The sequence below is a fragment of the Carassius carassius genome, chromosome 24 (genome assembly GCF_963082965.1).
Source record: "Carassius carassius chromosome 24, fCarCar2.1, whole genome shotgun sequence".
NCBI lineage: Eukaryota > Metazoa > Chordata > Actinopteri > Cypriniformes > Cyprinidae > Carassius > Carassius carassius.
The window spans coordinates 15,750,887-15,769,776 of NC_081778.1; the positions used below are offsets into that span (position 1 = coordinate 15,750,887).

An 18,890-nucleotide genomic window follows, 5' to 3' on the forward strand; every position below is an offset into this window, starting at 1 on the left:
TAGAATGTAGACTTTAATCTTAATTTCCCTTTATTCGTCTGATTACTTCAGTACACGCTTATCGTAGGTTTGACAAGGATAGATCAAACATATAGCTGCCATCTACTGGTGAAATGACTAAACTGCACACAACTCGGTGAAGGCTCGGAGTAGGCCTCTCTCCACAATACTGTGCTCTTAGCAAAATTAGCATAAAAGTAGTTTAATTTACACCCTGTAATTATTTATTAATTCTGGCGCATTTACAGCTGTGTTTAATGCATTTTCAACGTCAATACACAGCTTCATTTTCAGCACCACGGACAGAGCCCTAACTAAATAACCCATGGACACTCCTAGGCCAAATACCCCCCCCCCCATTCTGACCTAAAATAGGTGTTAATTGTGACTTAATGGATAAAGCAACAAAAATAACACTGCTAAACCACTCTCAGTTCAACAGAAAGGTGTTTGGTGTTGCTGTTGGGTTGTTAGAAGTTCTAACCTTCTGAGTCAGCAATTCTTTAAACACAGTGTATATCAAGTCCAGCGAGCACTTTCTATTAAGAAAAAAGAAATATGAGCAGCTAAATGATCTACAAATAATAATAATCTCAAATCAGTGTGCTCAGCACTTAATTTCATGTGATCCTTTAATCCACATATAAATAAATATCTGACACATTAATTATATTCTATACATTATTCTGTACTATATGGTATAATTAACGAGTTAGTGATTATGGGTGCAGGTGCATAACGTTAATTAAACTAAGAACATGAATGAACTGGAAAAAATAGCAATGCTTACAAGAATCAACCAAAGGGATTTTGCCACAACATTCCCAGAAGGAATTAAAAAACTGAAATTAAATGTCTTTAAGCACACAGTGTGAGAAAGAGACAATTTTTTTGTGACAGGACTTTATTAAGAATTATAGTTTCGTCAATGAACATATAACAAAACAATATCAAGTAATATCTTTTTGAACAAAAACATGAAAACAAAAGCATTCAATGTTCCACTCTCAATTCACTTTTATCACGGACATGCCAAAACTGTTCCAAACTGAATTACAACTAAATACTACTAAACCTTTCTTTGTCATAAGAGTAAAAATATAACAAAAGATTCAAAACATGCTTACTTTAGAAGAACACAATAGTCTAGAAACATGACCAGAGGTTGGTCTGGTTGTGTGTCAAGACTGGTGTCAAATCAGTGGACATCTAATTAACTAACATTTCTCTATCAACATTTTACAAAGGCATTTGAAAGCTTTGATAAACCTTAACCTTGTTTCTGAGACAAACAGCAGGAACTGATTTTTTGGGACACATGTAGTCTCACAGTGGTGCACACTGTAGAAAGTCTTTGCTGTAAAATGCAGAGTTACTCTCTGTTCCAACTTGTGACATTGCCTGATCCTCAATACAGCTTCAAATTTGGCAGCTTCGATAGATTAGTTCCAGTCTGGTGCTGTATAAAGGATTTCCAAAGTCTTCTAAGTTGACTCTTATAAGCAGTACAACAGAGCACTTTGGAGTAGCTAAGTTACGTAACATATTAACCGATCCAATGGTGGAAGTGTACATTTGGTCACCTGAAGCACTGTTACCAGCCCAAACTCTTAAGAATCAAGTTATCATCCAGTCTTTCTAAACCTTTGGGCGAATCCATTTTAGTTACATATTTGTTGTGTATTCTCTTCATTCCAATGTTTCACCACAGAGGTTATTTTACATTTCCAAAACAAAGCTAAATGCATAACTTTAATTCAATGGTTCATTGTATGTCATCACATTTGGAAACAAACTCTATTCACATACCACCTGTGACAGAGTAATTAGTACAGATGCAGAACCTCCTTCTTTTGTTTTCTATGGATGTGTTTGTCCATGTTTAAACTGGCCTGCAGTGGAGAGAGGGAGAGAGAGAGACAGTCCTATATTTGAACCTAACCTCTGAACAGTCAAGAATAATTTTTCCTTCAGATACAGTCAGTGTCCAACAAAACGGCTGCCCAGTTTAATCTAGACTCTTCCACCAGGCTCTCCTTCCCAGTGTCGCCAACACTCAATAGGCGATGAAATAAAAAGGCAAAAAATCTTCATCCATCATAGCTGAAGGTCCTGAGTGAAACTGACCTTTTTCAGGGCCTGTGAGGGAAACATGATACACATTACGTAATCGATATGGGAACAAAATATACTTAAAAATCCAAAGTTCGTGGGATGTAAACGGAGTTCCCTCAGGGGCCGCAAGGTGTTATTTGGGCTGCTAAAGCTAATGTAACTAATAACATAACTACCTTTAACTAAAGGTAATAATTTAAAGAATTTTATGTATTTATGTATTTACAGAATGAGATTGTAATCATAATACATAATATTGATCATATTTATGTTTATATTTATGTACCTACCCGTTCACGTTAAAACTGATTTGAAATTATATGTATTGTGAAAAGGGCTATCCAAACAAACAATCAAATTAATAATACATTTATATTTATATTTATATATATATATATATATATATATATATATATATATATAAATAATAACAGTATAAAATTTAATTATTTAACTTTGAAAACGTTTTCTTTTTAAATAAGGTTCTCAGCAGTGTTTTTTTTAAAAACTATAACATTTCTTTTGATTAATTCACAAAGTTGAAATAAAATATAAATAGCTGAAATATTTCCTTGGCAACTGAAAAATTGTTTAAGCTGAAATAAAAAATAATAATAATAAAAAAATAAATATATATATGAAAACTGAAATGAATAAAAGCTAATTCAAAATATTAATGAACACTAAAGCAGATAAACTTAAAATAAATAATGCTTTCTCACATGGTACAATTTTCTAACGCCCCCTGGTGGTTACATGTTAATATAGAGACAAGATAGGAAGTATATATAAAATTACCCCCCCCCCCTTAAAAAAAAAGATATTTACAAGTCAACCCTAATGTATGATCATTATCAGACCACATGCACAAATAAAACATAAATAAATAAATACACACAAACTCAAATGCATAAGGTACTTACAAACTTTGCGTTCCCCAGTTTGTCCCATTATGTGTCTGGCTTCTGAGCAACAGTTTTCTGCCCTCTTCATAGTCATCCTGATCCACACTGACAAGCAGCCGGACCCCCTCCTGTCCCGCTGCCCTTTTCAAAGAGTCTGTGATGAAGACTCCTTTCAGTGCCTCAAGCAGTGCCCCGCTCAGATAGTCTCCCCAGAAGGCATCCAGGTTGGCAAGTTCAGAGAACTTGATATCACAAACAATAGAGCCCAGATCCCGGGTACGGAGAAGTGCACTCGCTCGGCTGAACAGTTCAAACTGTCTCTCCAACGGCTGCTGCTTGTCTGATGAAACTCCTCCACGAAGGGCCGACTCGTGCTCGGAATACTCCGCACGCACACGTAGCCGGACATCTGCGAGCGCAAGAGTGTTGGAGACAGAGAAAGAGAGGGAGGAGGGATGAAGGAGGAAGGGTGACATGCAAAGGGGCAAAGAAAATCATGAGGGTATGGAGATGGATTTGTGAAGATTCAGTGAAGGGTTTTTTGCAGCAATGATGAAGAGAAACAAGAAAAGCAGTAGCAGGAGGAAAGGGGAAGAACACGAGAGATGAAACAGATCAGCGGGGGGTCAAAAGGAGGGCAAAAAGTACAATGATAATTAGACTTGACATTCAGTTTATGTTTATATCAAAAAATTGGTTGAGAAATAACTAAAAATAGCACTGATTTATATACATTTGCTTTAAATAAGTTCCTGCCCTGTTTAAATTTTGATTGGTCTGTTACGTACAAAGCATATTAAACCAGAAGACACAAAAGTCAAACTCCTTCTGATACGGCTTCAGCTCTATGGTCTACAGATCTACTGGATAACTGAGGTCAACATTCTCAAAATTGTTTAAGGTCGAGATTTTGGAGTTGATTTTTTACTTGTAGTCAGTGAGGCTACAAGTGGAAACCAGTAGGCTGATTCAGGTTTTGCACTTAAGATTGGATAAATTCATCATGAGGTGGCTTTCAAATTATTTGCAGGCACACAGGGACTTGGAAACACACTGGTAAAGTCCAACATGTTTACTGAACATTGCACTTGTATCACCAAGACGAGGGAGATTTTAAAGCACATTATCTGTGGCCGTTCGGAAAGTTCAGGTGGACTGAAAGCACCTCAAGCAAAATCCAGAGATGGGCTCACATTTGAGTTTCAGGAGACAGATCTGCTGATATTTATGGTTTGATATGTGGATCCAAATTCGTAGGTGTCGTTATTAACGACTGCAGATTTATGCAGGTTGGCTTTACCAAACAGTGGAGGCAGAACTGATGTCATGCAACAGCACAGGGAACAGAGACGGCAAAATACGATTGGAGTATACATACTGAACCAGAGCTTCGCAGTGATGTCATTTCCTTTCATGTCATTAGCTCAGAGGTCAGAGGAGGAAGTGGAAGTGGACCCATCAATCTTCAGAACATTGCTGCAACACAAATCCAACCTTTCTACAGCCAAAGCTCCAACACAAACTCCACCTTTTTGCATGTTGGGACTTTGACAAAGCAACAGTGCATATGAAAAACTAGCCATTGATATAGAGAATAAGCGACAGAGTGACACTTTTTATTAATTATTGAGAGTAAATAGAACATTGTTTAAATGGTTGAATATACTGCATTTATTGATTGCTTGTGAAAGAATTCACAGCACTCTAGGAATTATAATTTTGTCTTAGTGTTATTCATAAAGTGACTAGGGCTGTAAACTTTCCCTTCATTATATAATCAGTATAGGACTTTGCTAGTAATTATAATGGCATATAATTATATAAAAATACTTTTATCCGGGAATGAATTATTAAATTGATCAAAAGTGACACATACTTTACGTTGTTTCAAATATTGAGCAGCCGTTTTCAACATTGATTTTAATGAATGTTTCCTGATCACCAAATTAGCATATTAGATAAAGGATCATGTGACTAGAGTAATGGATGCTGAAAATTCAGCTTTTTGCCATCACAGGAATACATTACATTTTAAAATACATTAAAGGGGTCATATGATTTTGCTTAAAAGAATATTATTTGGTGTAATTAAATGAGATGTGTGGTTTAAGGTTTAAAAAAAAACATTATTTTCCACATACTGTACATTATTGTTTCTCCTCTATGCCCCGCTTTCTAAAACGTGTTGATTTTTAAAAGCTCATCGATCTGAAAAGTGAGGTGTGCTCTGATTGGCCAGCTATCCAGTGCATTGTGATTGGCCGAATACCTCAAGCGTGATGGAAATGTTACGCCCCTTAACATATTGTGATGCCCCATCTGGCCAGAGTGACGGGACATTAACATAAAACCAATTATAAACGTGATATAAACATGATTTCTACTCATGTCCTCTTTTGGAAGGCCAAACAAAGTAGTTTTGCTTTCTCAACGAAACGAAATGAGTGAGTGAAGGTCTTGAGTGAGCCGAGACCGGAGGCCTAGAGTGAGCGGAGGCCGGCTTGAGTGAGCAGAGGCGGGCGGGCTTGAGAACAGTGCGGCCGACGGATTCGTCCACGGTCAAAGCCGTTCCGGCAATCCACAGTGCAAAGTTGATGTAATTCCTCAGCGACCAGCACGTATTAGCTTCAGACACGACGAATCAGATATCATACTCTTTTGGAAGGCCAAACAAAGTAATTTCGCTTTCAAAACAAAACACACAGCGTCTATACAACATGGAGGCGCCGGCAAAAACAATATTACAATGAGAATAAAAGGTGTGCCTTCTTTCTTTGCAATAACATTTGGGCGGCATTATGCAAATCTTTACAAATAGTGACAAAGACATGTGGGGGCGTGTTAGGACGAGCCGTTTTAGGGGGCCGTGGACGAGTCTAAACTTTTATAAAGAATATCTCTGTGGATTTGAGGCTTTGGTCTTTGCAACTTCACAGATCTTCTTTATGCACCAAGAGCTTGTAACACTCAAAAGAGAAAGGAAAAATTTAAATCGCATCATATGACCCCTTTAAATTAGAAAAATAGTTGTTTTAAATTGTAATATGTCACAATATAACCGTTTTGCCTTGGTGCACATAATAGACTTTCTTCACAAATAAAAAAATAAATAAACGTTTTTAAAATCAACCCCAAATTTTTGAACAGTACTGCAATAATTTTTTGTTTGTTTTTTTGTGATCGACAGTACATTGCTACTAATGCCTTAGCAATGTAATGCTTTCTTTTACCATGCCAATAAGCTTCTTGAATCATAATTTGTGTAATGTAACTTTTGATTATTAAATTTAAAAACAACTATTCACACAATGTTTTTACTGAAATATACTGTTCAAAGATTTGCTATTTCAGACGCAGACCAAAATGTAACACTTGACAACAAAACCAGCCAAAGCAAGGCTTTAAATGTAGACTGAGTGTAGCTATAACCAGATAATTTTGGTCTTCCCAACAATGTTCTCAAATATAATCTGTAATGCAGGTTGGAAAGCAGACTCTGAAAGCAGACTCGAAACACAAAACTTCTTTAACGTTCTTTTAAACACAGAACACATTTACAGAGCACTTTTAGTTCCATTAAACAAACATTATCAGAGCTCCTCACATAAACTAATACAGGACATTGGTTTTTCTCAGCTTCCAGTTTCAGTACACAAAAGGTACCCATAATACGTGGTACAGTGGAGGTTTTTCTGTCAATATATTTAATGCCCCCCTTCTTAGCATTACTTTTTTGTGTGCATTTTGAGCATCCCAGAGCATTTTTTTTTAAAAATAACATGTATTCACAAATATTCAGATATTTTGTTAAAAATGCAAATTTCTTCTTACAAACAAACAATAATTATTTTCCTAAAAATCAAATAAAAATGTTGTGCATCATTTTATGGGGTGTTGCTCCATGCGAAGAGCTTCCACACTTATTTTGATCCCTCTTTCCTGCTGAACAACAAACCAAGATGGAGGGAGAGATTAATGAGGACAAAAGGCTGACCGACTGCACACAAAGGGCAGGGTCAATCTTTTTTTTTATTTTTATTTTTTCATTTTCTCCTTCTCTTAGTATGTGAGGATGGCCAACTTGTTTTTGTTCCTGACACTTGAGACAGTATGTTTTTCAACTGTGGACATAGAAAAAGGAGAGGAAGAGAGAGAGAGAGAGAAACAAGCAGTTTTGGATGAATGTTGTTGCAACAGCTTTGCTACTGTATGTCTTATTTTTTGGTCAAGCAGGCAAAGTTCATATGCATAATCTCTTGTCTGTGTGTAAAAGCAACATTTTCTAATTCATTACTACAGAGGCTGCAGGATCAAACCTCTTTGGCCGAGGTCTACTTCAAGTCTACAAAAATCAAAACACTGGCAGAATTTAATTTAATAAGTTAAAGTATCTTATAAATTTAAACTAAAAGTTATAGTGCTGAAAACTTAAATACAAAACACTGGGATGGGTCTAAACAAGAACTGTTGGGTCATTTTCCTCAGAACTGCTCTAGCATAGGTTCACAGTGGATGATTTTTCAAGCACAGGTCATTGCAAAACTGAGCTTTGGGGTTGAGTTTGGTCAACGACTGTAGAATGGTTTGTTTTTTTTAACATAGATTGTGCTGAGAATAGAGTCATGTAATGTAATGTTGTATTAGAGGCAAATTAACAGGACACACCCAATGGACTCCCAGAAATGTCCAAGGAATTTTTCATGAATTCTTTGAGTCAGTTCTGTGAAACACTGAGGCCAACAACCCCTCCAAAGAGGACTGTGTTCCTATTTTTCCCAAATGAAGTTAATAGATTAGCACATGTAACTGGGGAAGTGGACAGCAACAACTGAAAACTGACATTTGAACAGAGTATTAGATTCGCCCCTCCTCCTATGCGAGTTAGGAAGGGGGTTCTTTACCTTAGAACATGGACCAGGCGCGTGAGTTAAAGCACACACAAGTCTTGACTGTGTGATCAGACAGAGCGAACAGCACACACTTGTTTTTGTTGTGAGCTCTGTCTCTTTCACTCTATCCATTCTCTTGCTTTTTCTACTCAATCTTGAGTCAACCTGCCAAGATCAAATGTGGAGTCAACACAGCAAACAGCATGTTCAGCTAGTTCAGGTGTAAAACAAAGTTAAAAATGCATAGGTCAATCATGGCACAGCAGGACTGTAATGCTGGAAGTTGTATGACAGAATCTGAATAACAAACATCTCCAGGGTGGATCTTGTAGTCAATAGAAAAGCATTCAAATTTACCATTCAAGATTGAAGTTTAATGGACAGGTGAAGTAAGATAGGGCATAAAGGATTATCATCTCTCACTTATCAAAAGGTCAGTGCAGAAAGTAGATTAGCTTTGGCTGCATCAAAGCACAGTTACAGAAGAGATTGGATCAATGCTTTAAATAAGCAGTGGAGTGACAATAGTCAGTGTTTTACTGGACATGAGACCCCAGGACATACAGGATGACGCAGCTCAGTCTCAGTGGCTCAATATTCAATAATCTCTTCTTGTGTCAGATATTTCATTCAGACACACCACAAGGAGTTAATCACACCGAAAACTGCTTATCCGAAAGGAAAATGAAAAGGAATAGAAACAGGGATATTTGAAGCTGATGAAAAATGTGACAGGGATAAAAACAAAGAATGTGAGTGTACCTTTCTCTCTAAAAATCGAACCATGAAGGAAGCAGGGGAATCGAAGCAAGTCTAAAGCACAACTCAAACATAAATGATGATCACATAACTACAAAGATGTATTGGGCTGCACCAAACTACCATAATACTTTTGATTGATAAGAGTACTATGTGTGCTACTGGCACACTGCAGTAAGTACATAAGTAAGACTATGTTTAAAAATTATAATATTAATAACTTTAGATTTCATCATTGCCTTTAGCAAAAGCTAAATGCTTTAAGCCGGAATATGCAAAGAAATAAGCAGCTTCATTTAAGGGTTTAAGAGTCCCTGCAGTGCACATAATGAGGAACATTACCAGAGCCATGCAGTATTTGTACAGGCCGGTCAATAAGCATTGGTAACAATAGAGTAAAACTGACTAGTGCCGAGCATCTGAGGTGAACAAAGAGCATGTCAAGAGTCTGAATCACGCACGTTTTGAAAAACACCCTCCCATCCTGTGTGGATTCATGAATAAGGCTGGATGCTGAAATTTGAGTGTATAGTGAGTCTATGTTTTTATATCTTTATGCAAAGTAATAGACTAGAACTGTTAAAATAATAGATTAAATTATCTTCTGAATTCCATCCATCTTATCACATTGATTTCCCTGTTTTTCATTCATGTTTTTATAAGTGTGAGGTTTAGTGTACAGCTCATGCATCAAACAAATATTTTGAAAGAATCCACACATTATAAGAACACATTTGAACGGTGAAAATCAGACTTATCGATTTATAAATATATATCATAATATTAGGCACACCAAAAGATACACTGTGAACCCAAAGATAAAAAGGGTTGAAAAAGTAAGCAAGACCATGCAGTTTAAATTACTAAAAGAGATGTATTTGCACGATACACAGGGGAAAAAATGACCTATTATAGTAATAAAACTAATAAATTACTGCAAAATCACAATGGACACAAGTATCTGTACTTAACGTTGTTATGAGACATTCAGCTCCCATAAAAGTATAATACAGGAAAACCTGGACAGTTTTTAATGCTATACTGCAAATGTAAGATAAAATTAAGATAGGATAAACTGCAACCCCTGGTGTTTTGAGATCTGAATGTCCCAGAAAAAAAAAGTCCTTGCAGAAAACAAATGTCTCACACAATCACTTCTTTCTTGACAAATATTTTTTTGCACATTTTGAGAAAACAAGTTTTATCGTGGTTTTTCCTTACCTACTGTGCCATTATTGCCACTCAGTGTGTCTCATGTGCTCTGTTCTGAAGAGATTTTAGCAATGCCCTGATGGCAGGACAGCTCCCATCTAGCAAAAGCATAAAGAGGCTTTGGTGTGAGCAGCCTTTGGCTCCAGTCAGAATAAAACTCAAAGTGATAATAGTGCAGAGTGCAGGGAATTCACAAAGGGATGAATGATGACGTACTTTTAAAGGTGCAATAGGGGATTGTCTTCAGAAACATTTTTTGTTATGCTGGTTGAAAGTCTCTTTACATCCCAATAGCAATCATTAAGTTAAGTGGTCTAAATGTATTTAACTGTATTTATGTATTCTTTAGAAGGCATAGGACAAAGAAATGTTCGATCCGAGCGTTTAACTTGGCTTTCCTACCTGCCTGTCAACATATATATTTGCATACCTATGCACACCCGGTTCGCGCAGACAGAATACATCATCAGCACGTTCACGCATGCTGTGCAGACAGATTGAGAATGTCAGGCAAACATCAACAACCCAGTCTTCCTTTCTGGGATTGTAGAACTTTTACTAGATGTAATATAAAGTTTTCTCACTGGTGAATGACACATGATGTAGATCAGCGGTTCACAGCGGTTCACTGGTGACGTCCACTTCGCAGGGCACTTAAAGTCGAATAGTACAAACGTCGCACGTGATAAGAGATGCATATGAAATGTGCAGAGCTGGGGATGTAGCCTATTGTAGTAATGTTGTCTCTGGTATTCTGTTCTGTGAGCATATATGCATTCGGGGGGCGTGGCTTTGGACGGCGATTGCAGGAAGGGTGGGACGTTCACTTTCAGTGCTATCAGGCTAAAGTTAGCATTTTCCAAGATCTCCTACTGCACCTTTAACATGGACCTCTTTTGTAACAGTTTGACTTTCATTCTGACAGCATTAGAAGTTCAGGGACTAATGAATGGGTGATTGGTTACTTATAATCTTATCAAGAAATGGAGCACTAAGGTACACTCAGCTGGGGAGCATTTTATAGATCAAATCAAACAAAAGGGGAGAAAAAAGGAAAGTCAAAGTGATTCGTATCAGTAAAAAGAGAGACTAGTAAGAGAGACTAAACAACAGAAGAAGTGTAACACGACAAAAGAAAGTGACCTTACCGCAGGTCACTTTGTTGGGTGTTGGTTGAAGCTGGATTTGGGGCTTGCCCCTAGATTTTCTGCTCCATTGGTTACCTCTACCTCGCTTCCGTCGTACAGGTGTGGTTGTTGTCATGGAAGAGCCAGTCCCTAACATAGCGAACATAAATTAATACACAACAACTAGAGCTGAGCAATTATTACATTAAACATTAATATTACATTAACATAAAAAATGTATTAATTATGATTTTACAAAAATATTAAGCAATGAGGTGAATTATTTTAATGTGCTTTATGCTTAATGTCCACTGGCTACCCTTGCGACTAATTTTATCAAGACTACAACGTAAGTAGGAAAAACAGCATGGTAAGATTCAATTTATTTCTGTTAATCTTGAAACAGTAAGTGTCAGTGAATTGATTAAAAACTCGATTCAACAATTTGTTTCATTACTAAACTAAAAGTCTCCACATGATATTTTTCATATATTTAAATGTTTTATTGAAACTATACAGCACTACCACTGCATTGTTACATTGATTGGTGCAAAATGAAAAATGATTTAAAATATCCTTTACTCTATCCTTTACTGTAGCACAATAATAATACTATTTACTTATAGCGACCAATGATTCAGATGTTCTGTACATTCACAGAAAACCGCTCACATCCACATTGCAAAATAAGGTGAATATTGTATAATATTTCCAGAAAGTGTGGAAAAATATAGAGACTAAACTTTTTAACAAACAAAAGCATAAAAGAAAAAAACCTCTAATAAATAAATGTGTGAAATCTCTTCTCACCTGCTCTCCACTGGTGGTCTTGTGTGTTTTCCAAGGATGGTATATCGGTGTTTGAACTGAACTGCATGTCCGCTCTGGTATTCACCGCTTGGTATTCTATCTTTTCTCGCTCTGGAGATACTAACAAGAACAGGTGACACATCAGTATCTGACATTACTGATTGAAAAACACAGAGGAATATTTTGGGGGAAAGCATCATGACTTTCCATTACTGTCTAAAGTTATTTTACAGCTGATGCTCACCTGTTCTTCTCTTCTTTTGTGAGACAAAAGGCAGGACATCATGTCGTGTCAGAATTCGCAGCAACTGCAATAAAGGTTTGAGGTTTCCTTCGCTCAAGTATCCTCGCCTCTCCAACTCCAGCAGCAATTCAACGCCACTCTTGGGTCTGTGGCGACCAGCGATGGGGCAAGGCTCATTCTGCGGCTGTATTCTTCGCCATGTTTTGAGAAGCCGAGGACATGGAGAATTACCCAGTGAAGACCCATCAGGCCCTCGAGGGAACTCATCAGTCCATCCCTCTGGATCAAGGGGATGTTTTCCAGGATAGGCTTCATCGAGGAGAAAAGACAAAACCTCGACATCAGTCTCTGTGAGTTGGGAGCCCACGATTTCAAAGATCTCATGCAGGGACAGCATCTCATAGTAGCTGAGGCACTCAGTCTCGTCCCAGTAGAGGGAATATCTCGTGCATTTCACTGAAGCCATGGTCCCTTCAAAAGTCCAAATGTGTCTGGTAAAGAAGAACACGAATACACATCAAATGTTTGTTTGATTATTGGTAATTTATATATTTATATATATTTATATATATATATATATATATATATATATATATATGTGTGTGTGTGTGTGCGTGTGTGTGTGTGTATGTGTGTTAGCCAACGAGCTAACGAGCTAACTATCAGGATCGACTGTAGGTTAAATATAGTTCTAGAAATAATTCAAATCCAGTTTTTGTGCATACAATTGGTACAAAAACAACATAGAAAAAAATATTTACATTGTCGTGATGGAAACAGGCAGTTATTTTGGTCCGAAAAGCGTTTCTGTGGTGACCCGCCCTCAGTCTGTCTGTCCTGCTGTCAGACCCTATGTGTCTCCTCTTGCAGTCGCGCAGGGTCACGTGTTCTCTTTATATAACGTCACGTTTGAACTGAGGGAACAGACGGAAAAGGAACAAAGACGTGAATTACTGTTTAACTGTAAAACACCGTTGAATTATATGAACGAACTATATGGTTGAGGGTTCAGACTACGTTCAAATGTTCGTGTTTGCTGCCATTCCTGCAGCGGACTTCCGCCTCTAATACTAATCTAGATTTTTCAGCTGATGTCAGCTCAGCTGCCCTGACATCACACTGCACCAAAACAACTCGATGTAAAACACACACACACACATACAAAAAGATAGGAAATGATTGGAAAGAAATGTTACAGACTACATACAGCACAGTAGTCAACTTGTTATCAACGTATTTGTATATTGGCGCACGGACAAGGAATCTTTTAAAACAACACTCAAGGCTTGATTCGATTAGAAATGTTGAGATATAAGTAAAAACATGCATATTTCACGTCAGTAACTGAGGTTCAACGAGCATCTTACCTGTACTAAAATGATTCTCTGGACTGTGTTTGGACTATAGACTGTGTTTTCACACTGTAACCCTTCCAAACCACCCACAAAAACAACATTCAAGCGTTAGCAAGTTTTGTTGACTGATCTGTGATCTCAGTGCGCAAATTCGCAGATAGTTATATGTGTATTAGGAAGAAATTCACTTGCATATGATTTGTAGATCGAGGCTCTTTGTCGACAAACCAGTCGTGATATCGTCCCCCAAATGTCGCCATATTGGGAAGGGAAATCAAAAACTACTCCCTCTCTCTCTCTCTCTCTCTCTCTCTCTCTTTAAATAATAATAATAAATAATATCCATCTAAATAAATGAAAATATAAATTAAGTCAGTATCGAGTAAATCAAGTTTAACATCTACCACTGTCAATGGTTAATAAATATTTTGCAGCTAGTGTAGCTGTATTGTCATCTCCAATAAAAGGTCATCCTCTCAGTATCACTAAGTTCAGTAAATGATGGGATCAGGGCTTCAAATCTTCCTCTCAGTATCACTAAGTTCAGTAAATGATGGGATCAGGGCTTCAAATCTGGGGAGAAATGTTCCCCTCACATTGTGATATTTAAGTCAAATGAGCAGAAAGTGTTTCTCGTTCTCTATTTGCTGTAGATCACAGTGTCTACAGATCCTCTGCTCTTGCTCTGTCCATGTTTGTCTATGTCTTCCTCTCTCAATTTCTTAAATCATGGTTACTCTGTAGGCTATTTAGAGAGGATTTGTATTTCTTTAAATAGTTAAATTAATAAATAATTGGCAAATTTAGGGGTTCTGTTTAGGGGTCGAGTAGCATTGGAGTTTATTTTGAAGGTCAAAGTGTATTTTTAGAGATTCATCATGAGTGTCTTTTAGATTGTTGTCAATTTCTTTAATTTCTTTCATTTGGGGTTGAAGCTGTAGTCGGTGAGTATATGCTTAATTCAGCTCTGCAGGCATTATTGGACGTACCTCTATGGACCCCTAAAACATCTTTGCTCATTTCTAGTTGTACGTTTTCTAATTTATCCCAGTTTTTTAAATGTATTACTTGTCCCTAAATTTCACTCCTGTACAGTAGGATTTGTTTAATGATTGCGTGATATAATTTAATCCATGTTTTAATTGGTCATTTTAATTGGCCAAACCCTGATTTGATGGCATAAAATGCCATACACACAGCCAGACTGAAGCCCCCGATGCTGAGATCTCGATGCCCATACAGCAGACATTTAACTTCAGAGTCATGCAGAGCGAGGTCCGGGATGCTGCCGGAGCGGTCCAGAGCTCTCTCTCTCTCTATATATATTATTAGAAAAGATTTCTATTTTATATAAATGCTTTTCTTTTTAACTTAATTCGTCAAATATTCCTGAAAAAAGCATATTAGATTGCTTTCTGAAGGATCATGTGACACTGGAGTAATGATGAAAAAATGAAAAAAAAATCAGCGTTGCATCACAGAAATAAATGATTTTTAAAGCATATTAAAATAGAAAACCATTATTTTAAACTGTAATAATATTTTACAATATCATTATGAATATTATTATTAATATCCTGTATTTTTGGTCAAATAAATGCAACCATGATGAGCACAAGAGACTTCTTTAAAACACATTGAAAATCTTACTGATCTCAAACCTTTGAAGGGCAGTGTATATACTTACTTATTTTTAAGTTATTTTATGAGAACTACCACTGTCCAATTTGTCATGCATTCTTGTGGTAGCCTAGTTGTTGTCCATGAAACATGCATTTTAGTAATTAGTAAAAAGAGGTATGGCGTGTAATGTTGTAGAACAAAACGTCCTCTTTTATCCAAATACCTTAATTAACTTAAATATATTATATAACTATAAATAAATAAATAAATAAAATTGTATTCTAATCCTAACTGGCCTACACATTGACGTCATGGCTTTTACATAAAATAATAATTCATAATAATGCATAATAAAAATAGGTGTCCTGTTGGTTTGATCCCTGGCACTAGGAGGCGGTCGTTACCTCGGCTCATGATTAACTACTGCAGAAGAAGAGCGTCACAGCTCCTGCTGGCTGACCACATCATATCCGCCGCACATCACACGGAATACATCAACAGAAAGTACAGTGAGTAACATTTTTGTTTTAGGGTTTTGCCTCTCAATGTGCCGTTTTAGCCATAACATCTAACTTTACAGTCCCTTCTCAAAGCTCACTTGTATCAGATTTTCATAGCTGTGAGGGAATCAACATTATCTAAGAAAGAGCGATTCGTTTCCGCTACAGATTTGATAAACGAACTTTGTGGAGTGTTTTTATATTAATCCGTCAAAAAGATCGTTTGGTTAGATGGTTTTATGTTTCTTAACTTTATATGTTTTGGACCCATCTGACGTAACGTAATGCTACAGCTCAACAAACTTGTTCTTCCAGATTCTTTCTCATTGTGAATGCAGTTTCTGTACCAGCCCATGAGTGACATCGATTTACTATTAGCGCACATCATTTAATTTAAGACATGTATATCTTGTTGCACAGTTGATGGGAAGTGTTCTAAACGAAGTAGCTGGAATAATGAAAGCTATAAAAAATAATGTTTATTTAATTTCTTTCATCGTTTCATAAAAAAAGAGAAAAAGAGAAACGTGTCAGCAGTTGTGTGGAAGTAGTGACCCGTTGAGATGGATGGAAAAGCAAAGGACCCCTTCAGCAGTGAGGCAGAACAGCTTCCTGGGGCAGGAGCATTGGGGAGGTGAGTCACCAGAAATACTACAATCCCAGAAATGTTTTAAGATCTATAAATCTACAGTCATTAATTTGCTTTCATTTCTATTGTTTGTCATTGTTTTCAATTGCACTAAATTAAAAATAATGCCATATATGATGTTTTATGCATCGTTATTACCCTTAATTGTGTTATTATGATGCAATTATGTTTTTGTATATCGGTAACCTTATTACTCTGTTATTTCTGTTTTCCTGTCAGGCTGTGGCTGCCCAAAGGTCTGTCTGGGAATGTGATTAAGGATTGGGTGGACCGCAGGCGGAAGTCCATCCGTCCGTGGGCCACCTTTGTGGATCAGCGCAAGTTCTCCAAACCTCGGAATTTTGGAGAGCTGTGTCAGCGTGTGGTGAGGAACATGGACACCTTTCACAGCAACTACACCTTCATCTTCCTGGGACTCATTCTCTACTGCATGTAAGGAACTGCTGCTTACTAATAATCATCTAGAATTTTGTATGCAAATGAGTTTTCATTCAACTATATGATGCAGTTTTATTTAACCTCTTCAAATGACATAAAAGGCTCACTGTAGTAGAAATATAAAGCGTTTAACATGGGTGTGTGTGTGTTTAAGTTTCTCTGTAGGTCCACATTCACGCAACAATCTGGAAGGTGTTTAACAGAATAAACATTCACAGGAAGTTCAAATAAATTACCAGTTAACTCTTTTCTCTCTCCTTTTCTCCTCCAGCATCAGTTCGCCGATGCTCTTGATTGCTTTGGGAGTGTTTGCTGGTGCCTTCTATATAATTCACTTGAAAACACTGGAAAAGAAGCTGGTTGTTTTCGGTAAGAGAGTGAGATGTTGTTTTAGTGGTTCTATATAAGGCTGTATGAGTAACACACTCTTCTGTTTCTCTCAGGTCGTGAGTTGACTCAGGGACACCAGTTAGGTTTAGCAGGAGGGGTTTCCTTCCCTGTGTTCTGGCTCGCAGGTGCAGGAGCTGCTGTGTTTTGGGTACTAGGTGAGATTTTTGCCTTTATCTCATTGTACTTATGTGTTTTACCCCAAACAGCTCTTCTGTAACTTTTGGATTTTTTTTCTTATTTAGGTGCTACACTAGCTGTTATAGGGTCCCATGCAGCATTTCATGAGCTGGAGTCGTCTGACATAGATGAGCTGCTCATGGAAACTGTTTAAACCTTTCACCTTTTTCCTTTTGGCTCATGTTAACCTAAGTTGTCTTGCCTAATCATATATATTGCCACATATTGTTTGCACTAATTTGACAATATCAGTTTACTCACAGATTGGTCAGCAAAGAAATACAAACTGTTAAACTGACATTGCCCTAAAAAGATCAAGCACACTGAAAGGCCTCAGATGCCTTTTATGGTACCTACTGGATATTATGTTTATTTGTTACATTATTTATTTCTACAGCATCCTCAAAGCACAAACTAAATTGACTGTGACCCAAAGCTAGAAATCCAGTTTAGTCGAAAAACTATTTCTATTGATATTATCCTGAAAGGTTTAAGTCAACCAAAACTGAAAAGTTTCAACTTGTTTGACGACTTTGTTGCTCTGTGAAACTCAAATGAATTGATTTTGAAGAATGCTTCGACTTTTTTTGTCCACAATGAATGGAAAAAGGGGTTGAAAACAACATTGGAACCCATTGACTTTGAATGTATGGACAAAAAAAAACACTTGAGTTATTTTTCAAAATGTCTTCTTTTTTGGACCACAGAAGAAAAGAGAATGTGATACAAGCTTGGAATTATGTGACGGCAAGGAAATCACAGGATTTTGGGGTTAACTGTGCTTTTAAAGGCTCCTCTCACACTAAAAGACAAATATGAGTACTGGTAAAAGCTTTTGATCAAAATGTTATACTGGATCATCCAAAATAGTGATTTAAAAAAAAAATGGTACCAGTCATTACAGAATCATTTGTCTTAAGCCATATTTAGCTCATATGTTGTAATATCAGTCTTGTCAGGACCGCTAACGCATGCATGATTTAATAACAGTATGTGTCAGCAAAGAAAAAAATGTATTCTTGCTATTCAGCGTAACCAGTTTCTGATGCCAATATTCCCAGTGGAAGTTTTTTTATATACTACTGTGCAAAAGTCCATTAGTATTTTCATCAACAACAACAACAATAAAATTTAAGCCAGTTATTTCTGTCATTTGCTGAAATGTGTTGGTAGGAAATATCAGTTCACTTTTCCAAGCATTCCTTTTGCCATTAATTGTAATAATCCAGTGAGATTTTTGTTTGCACAAGTCTTACAGTCTTGTGTCTTACGACAGCCAGTGCTCCACACAGATCTGATCTCATCAACTTTTACACAGTACTGTATATATATATATATATATATATATGTATGTTCTCTCATTTAATGAAAATATTTGTTTATTTTCTTTTATTTACTTCTTGCTTCTGTTGTATCATTGAATGGGAAGTGCAATAAAATGCTCAGTCTGTACAATACCCTTAAATCTGTTTATTTATTGACTGCTCATAGAAAAATATCTAGACTTATTGCTTATCTTTTTCATCTTTTCTTTTTTTGTCTCAACACACATTACAACTTGATGTATGTGACATTTCACAACATCAGACCAGTGACAGTCCATCTCATTTTCAAGTTTCCATAGTGATGACCTTGAGTGGGCTCTACCTCTCCTTTTAAAACACTGCGGCAAGAGCAGCCGATCGATATTCCATTAC

General features: G+C 36.8%; 2 protein-coding genes and 1 long non-coding RNA gene across 3 annotated transcripts; 1 reads left to right on the forward strand and 2 right to left on the reverse strand.

Moving 5' to 3' along the window:
- Window positions 1-1,332: 1,332 nt before the first annotated feature.
- LOC132102938 (DNA-binding death effector domain-containing protein 2-like) lies at window positions 1,333-12,552 on the reverse strand. Its single transcript, XM_059507677.1, has 5 exons — window positions 12,062-12,552; window positions 11,818-11,937; window positions 11,029-11,157; window positions 3,039-3,429; window positions 1,333-2,139 (listed from the first exon to the last, which is right to left on the reverse strand). Exons 1-5 carry the CDS (start codon window positions 12,525-12,527, stop codon window positions 2,133-2,135), a joined length of 1,113 nt encoding a protein of 370 aa, XP_059363660.1. The 5' UTR covers window positions 12,528-12,552; the 3' UTR covers window positions 1,333-2,132.
- On the reverse strand, window positions 4,834-10,369 carry LOC132102940 (uncharacterized). Its single transcript, XR_009423313.1, has 2 exons — window positions 9,890-10,369; window positions 4,834-8,074 (listed from the first exon to the last, which is right to left on the reverse strand). It is a non-coding gene; the product is annotated as an uncharacterized LOC132102940 (long non-coding RNA).
- A 2,862-nt stretch (window positions 12,553-15,414) lies between the features above and the next one.
- Window positions 15,415-18,658, forward strand: LOC132102942 (prenylated Rab acceptor protein 1-like). The gene is made up of 6 exons (XM_059507685.1): window positions 15,415-15,548; window positions 16,055-16,173; window positions 16,408-16,620; window positions 16,898-16,995; window positions 17,070-17,171; window positions 17,259-18,658. Exons 2-6 carry the CDS (start codon window positions 16,103-16,105, stop codon window positions 17,345-17,347), a joined length of 573 nt encoding a protein of 190 aa, XP_059363668.1. The 5' UTR covers window positions 15,415-15,548; window positions 16,055-16,102; the 3' UTR covers window positions 17,348-18,658.
- Window positions 18,659-18,890: the final 232 nt, after the last annotated feature.

What these genes read in the sequence shown, in the direction of transcription:
- LOC132102938 (XM_059507677.1), bottom strand. Translation starts at nt 12,527, where the DNA reads ATGGCTTCAGTGAAATGCACGAGATATTCCCTCTACTGGGACGAGACT. An exon ending in ACAAAAGAAGAGAAGAACAG is followed by an intron (nt 11,938 to 12,061) that starts GTGAGCATCAGC and finishes TGTTCTTGTTAG; the next exon opens with TATCTCCAGAGCGAGAAAAG. An exon ending in ACCCAACAAAGTGACCTGCG is followed by an intron (nt 3,430 to 11,028) that starts GTAAGGTCACTT and finishes TTGCGCTCGCAG; the next exon opens with ATGTCCGGCTACGTGTGCGT.
- LOC132102942 (XM_059507685.1), top strand. Translation starts at nt 16,103, where the DNA reads ATGGATGGAAAAGCAAAGGACCCCTTCAGCAGTGAGGCAGAACAGCTT. An exon ending in GGGGCAGGAGCATTGGGGAG is followed by an intron (nt 16,174 to 16,407) that starts GTGAGTCACCAG and finishes TTTTCCTGTCAG; the next exon opens with GCTGTGGCTGCCCAAAGGTC. An exon ending in AAAGAAGCTGGTTGTTTTCG is followed by an intron (nt 16,996 to 17,069) that starts GTAAGAGAGTGA and finishes TGTTTCTCTCAG; the next exon opens with GTCGTGAGTTGACTCAGGGA.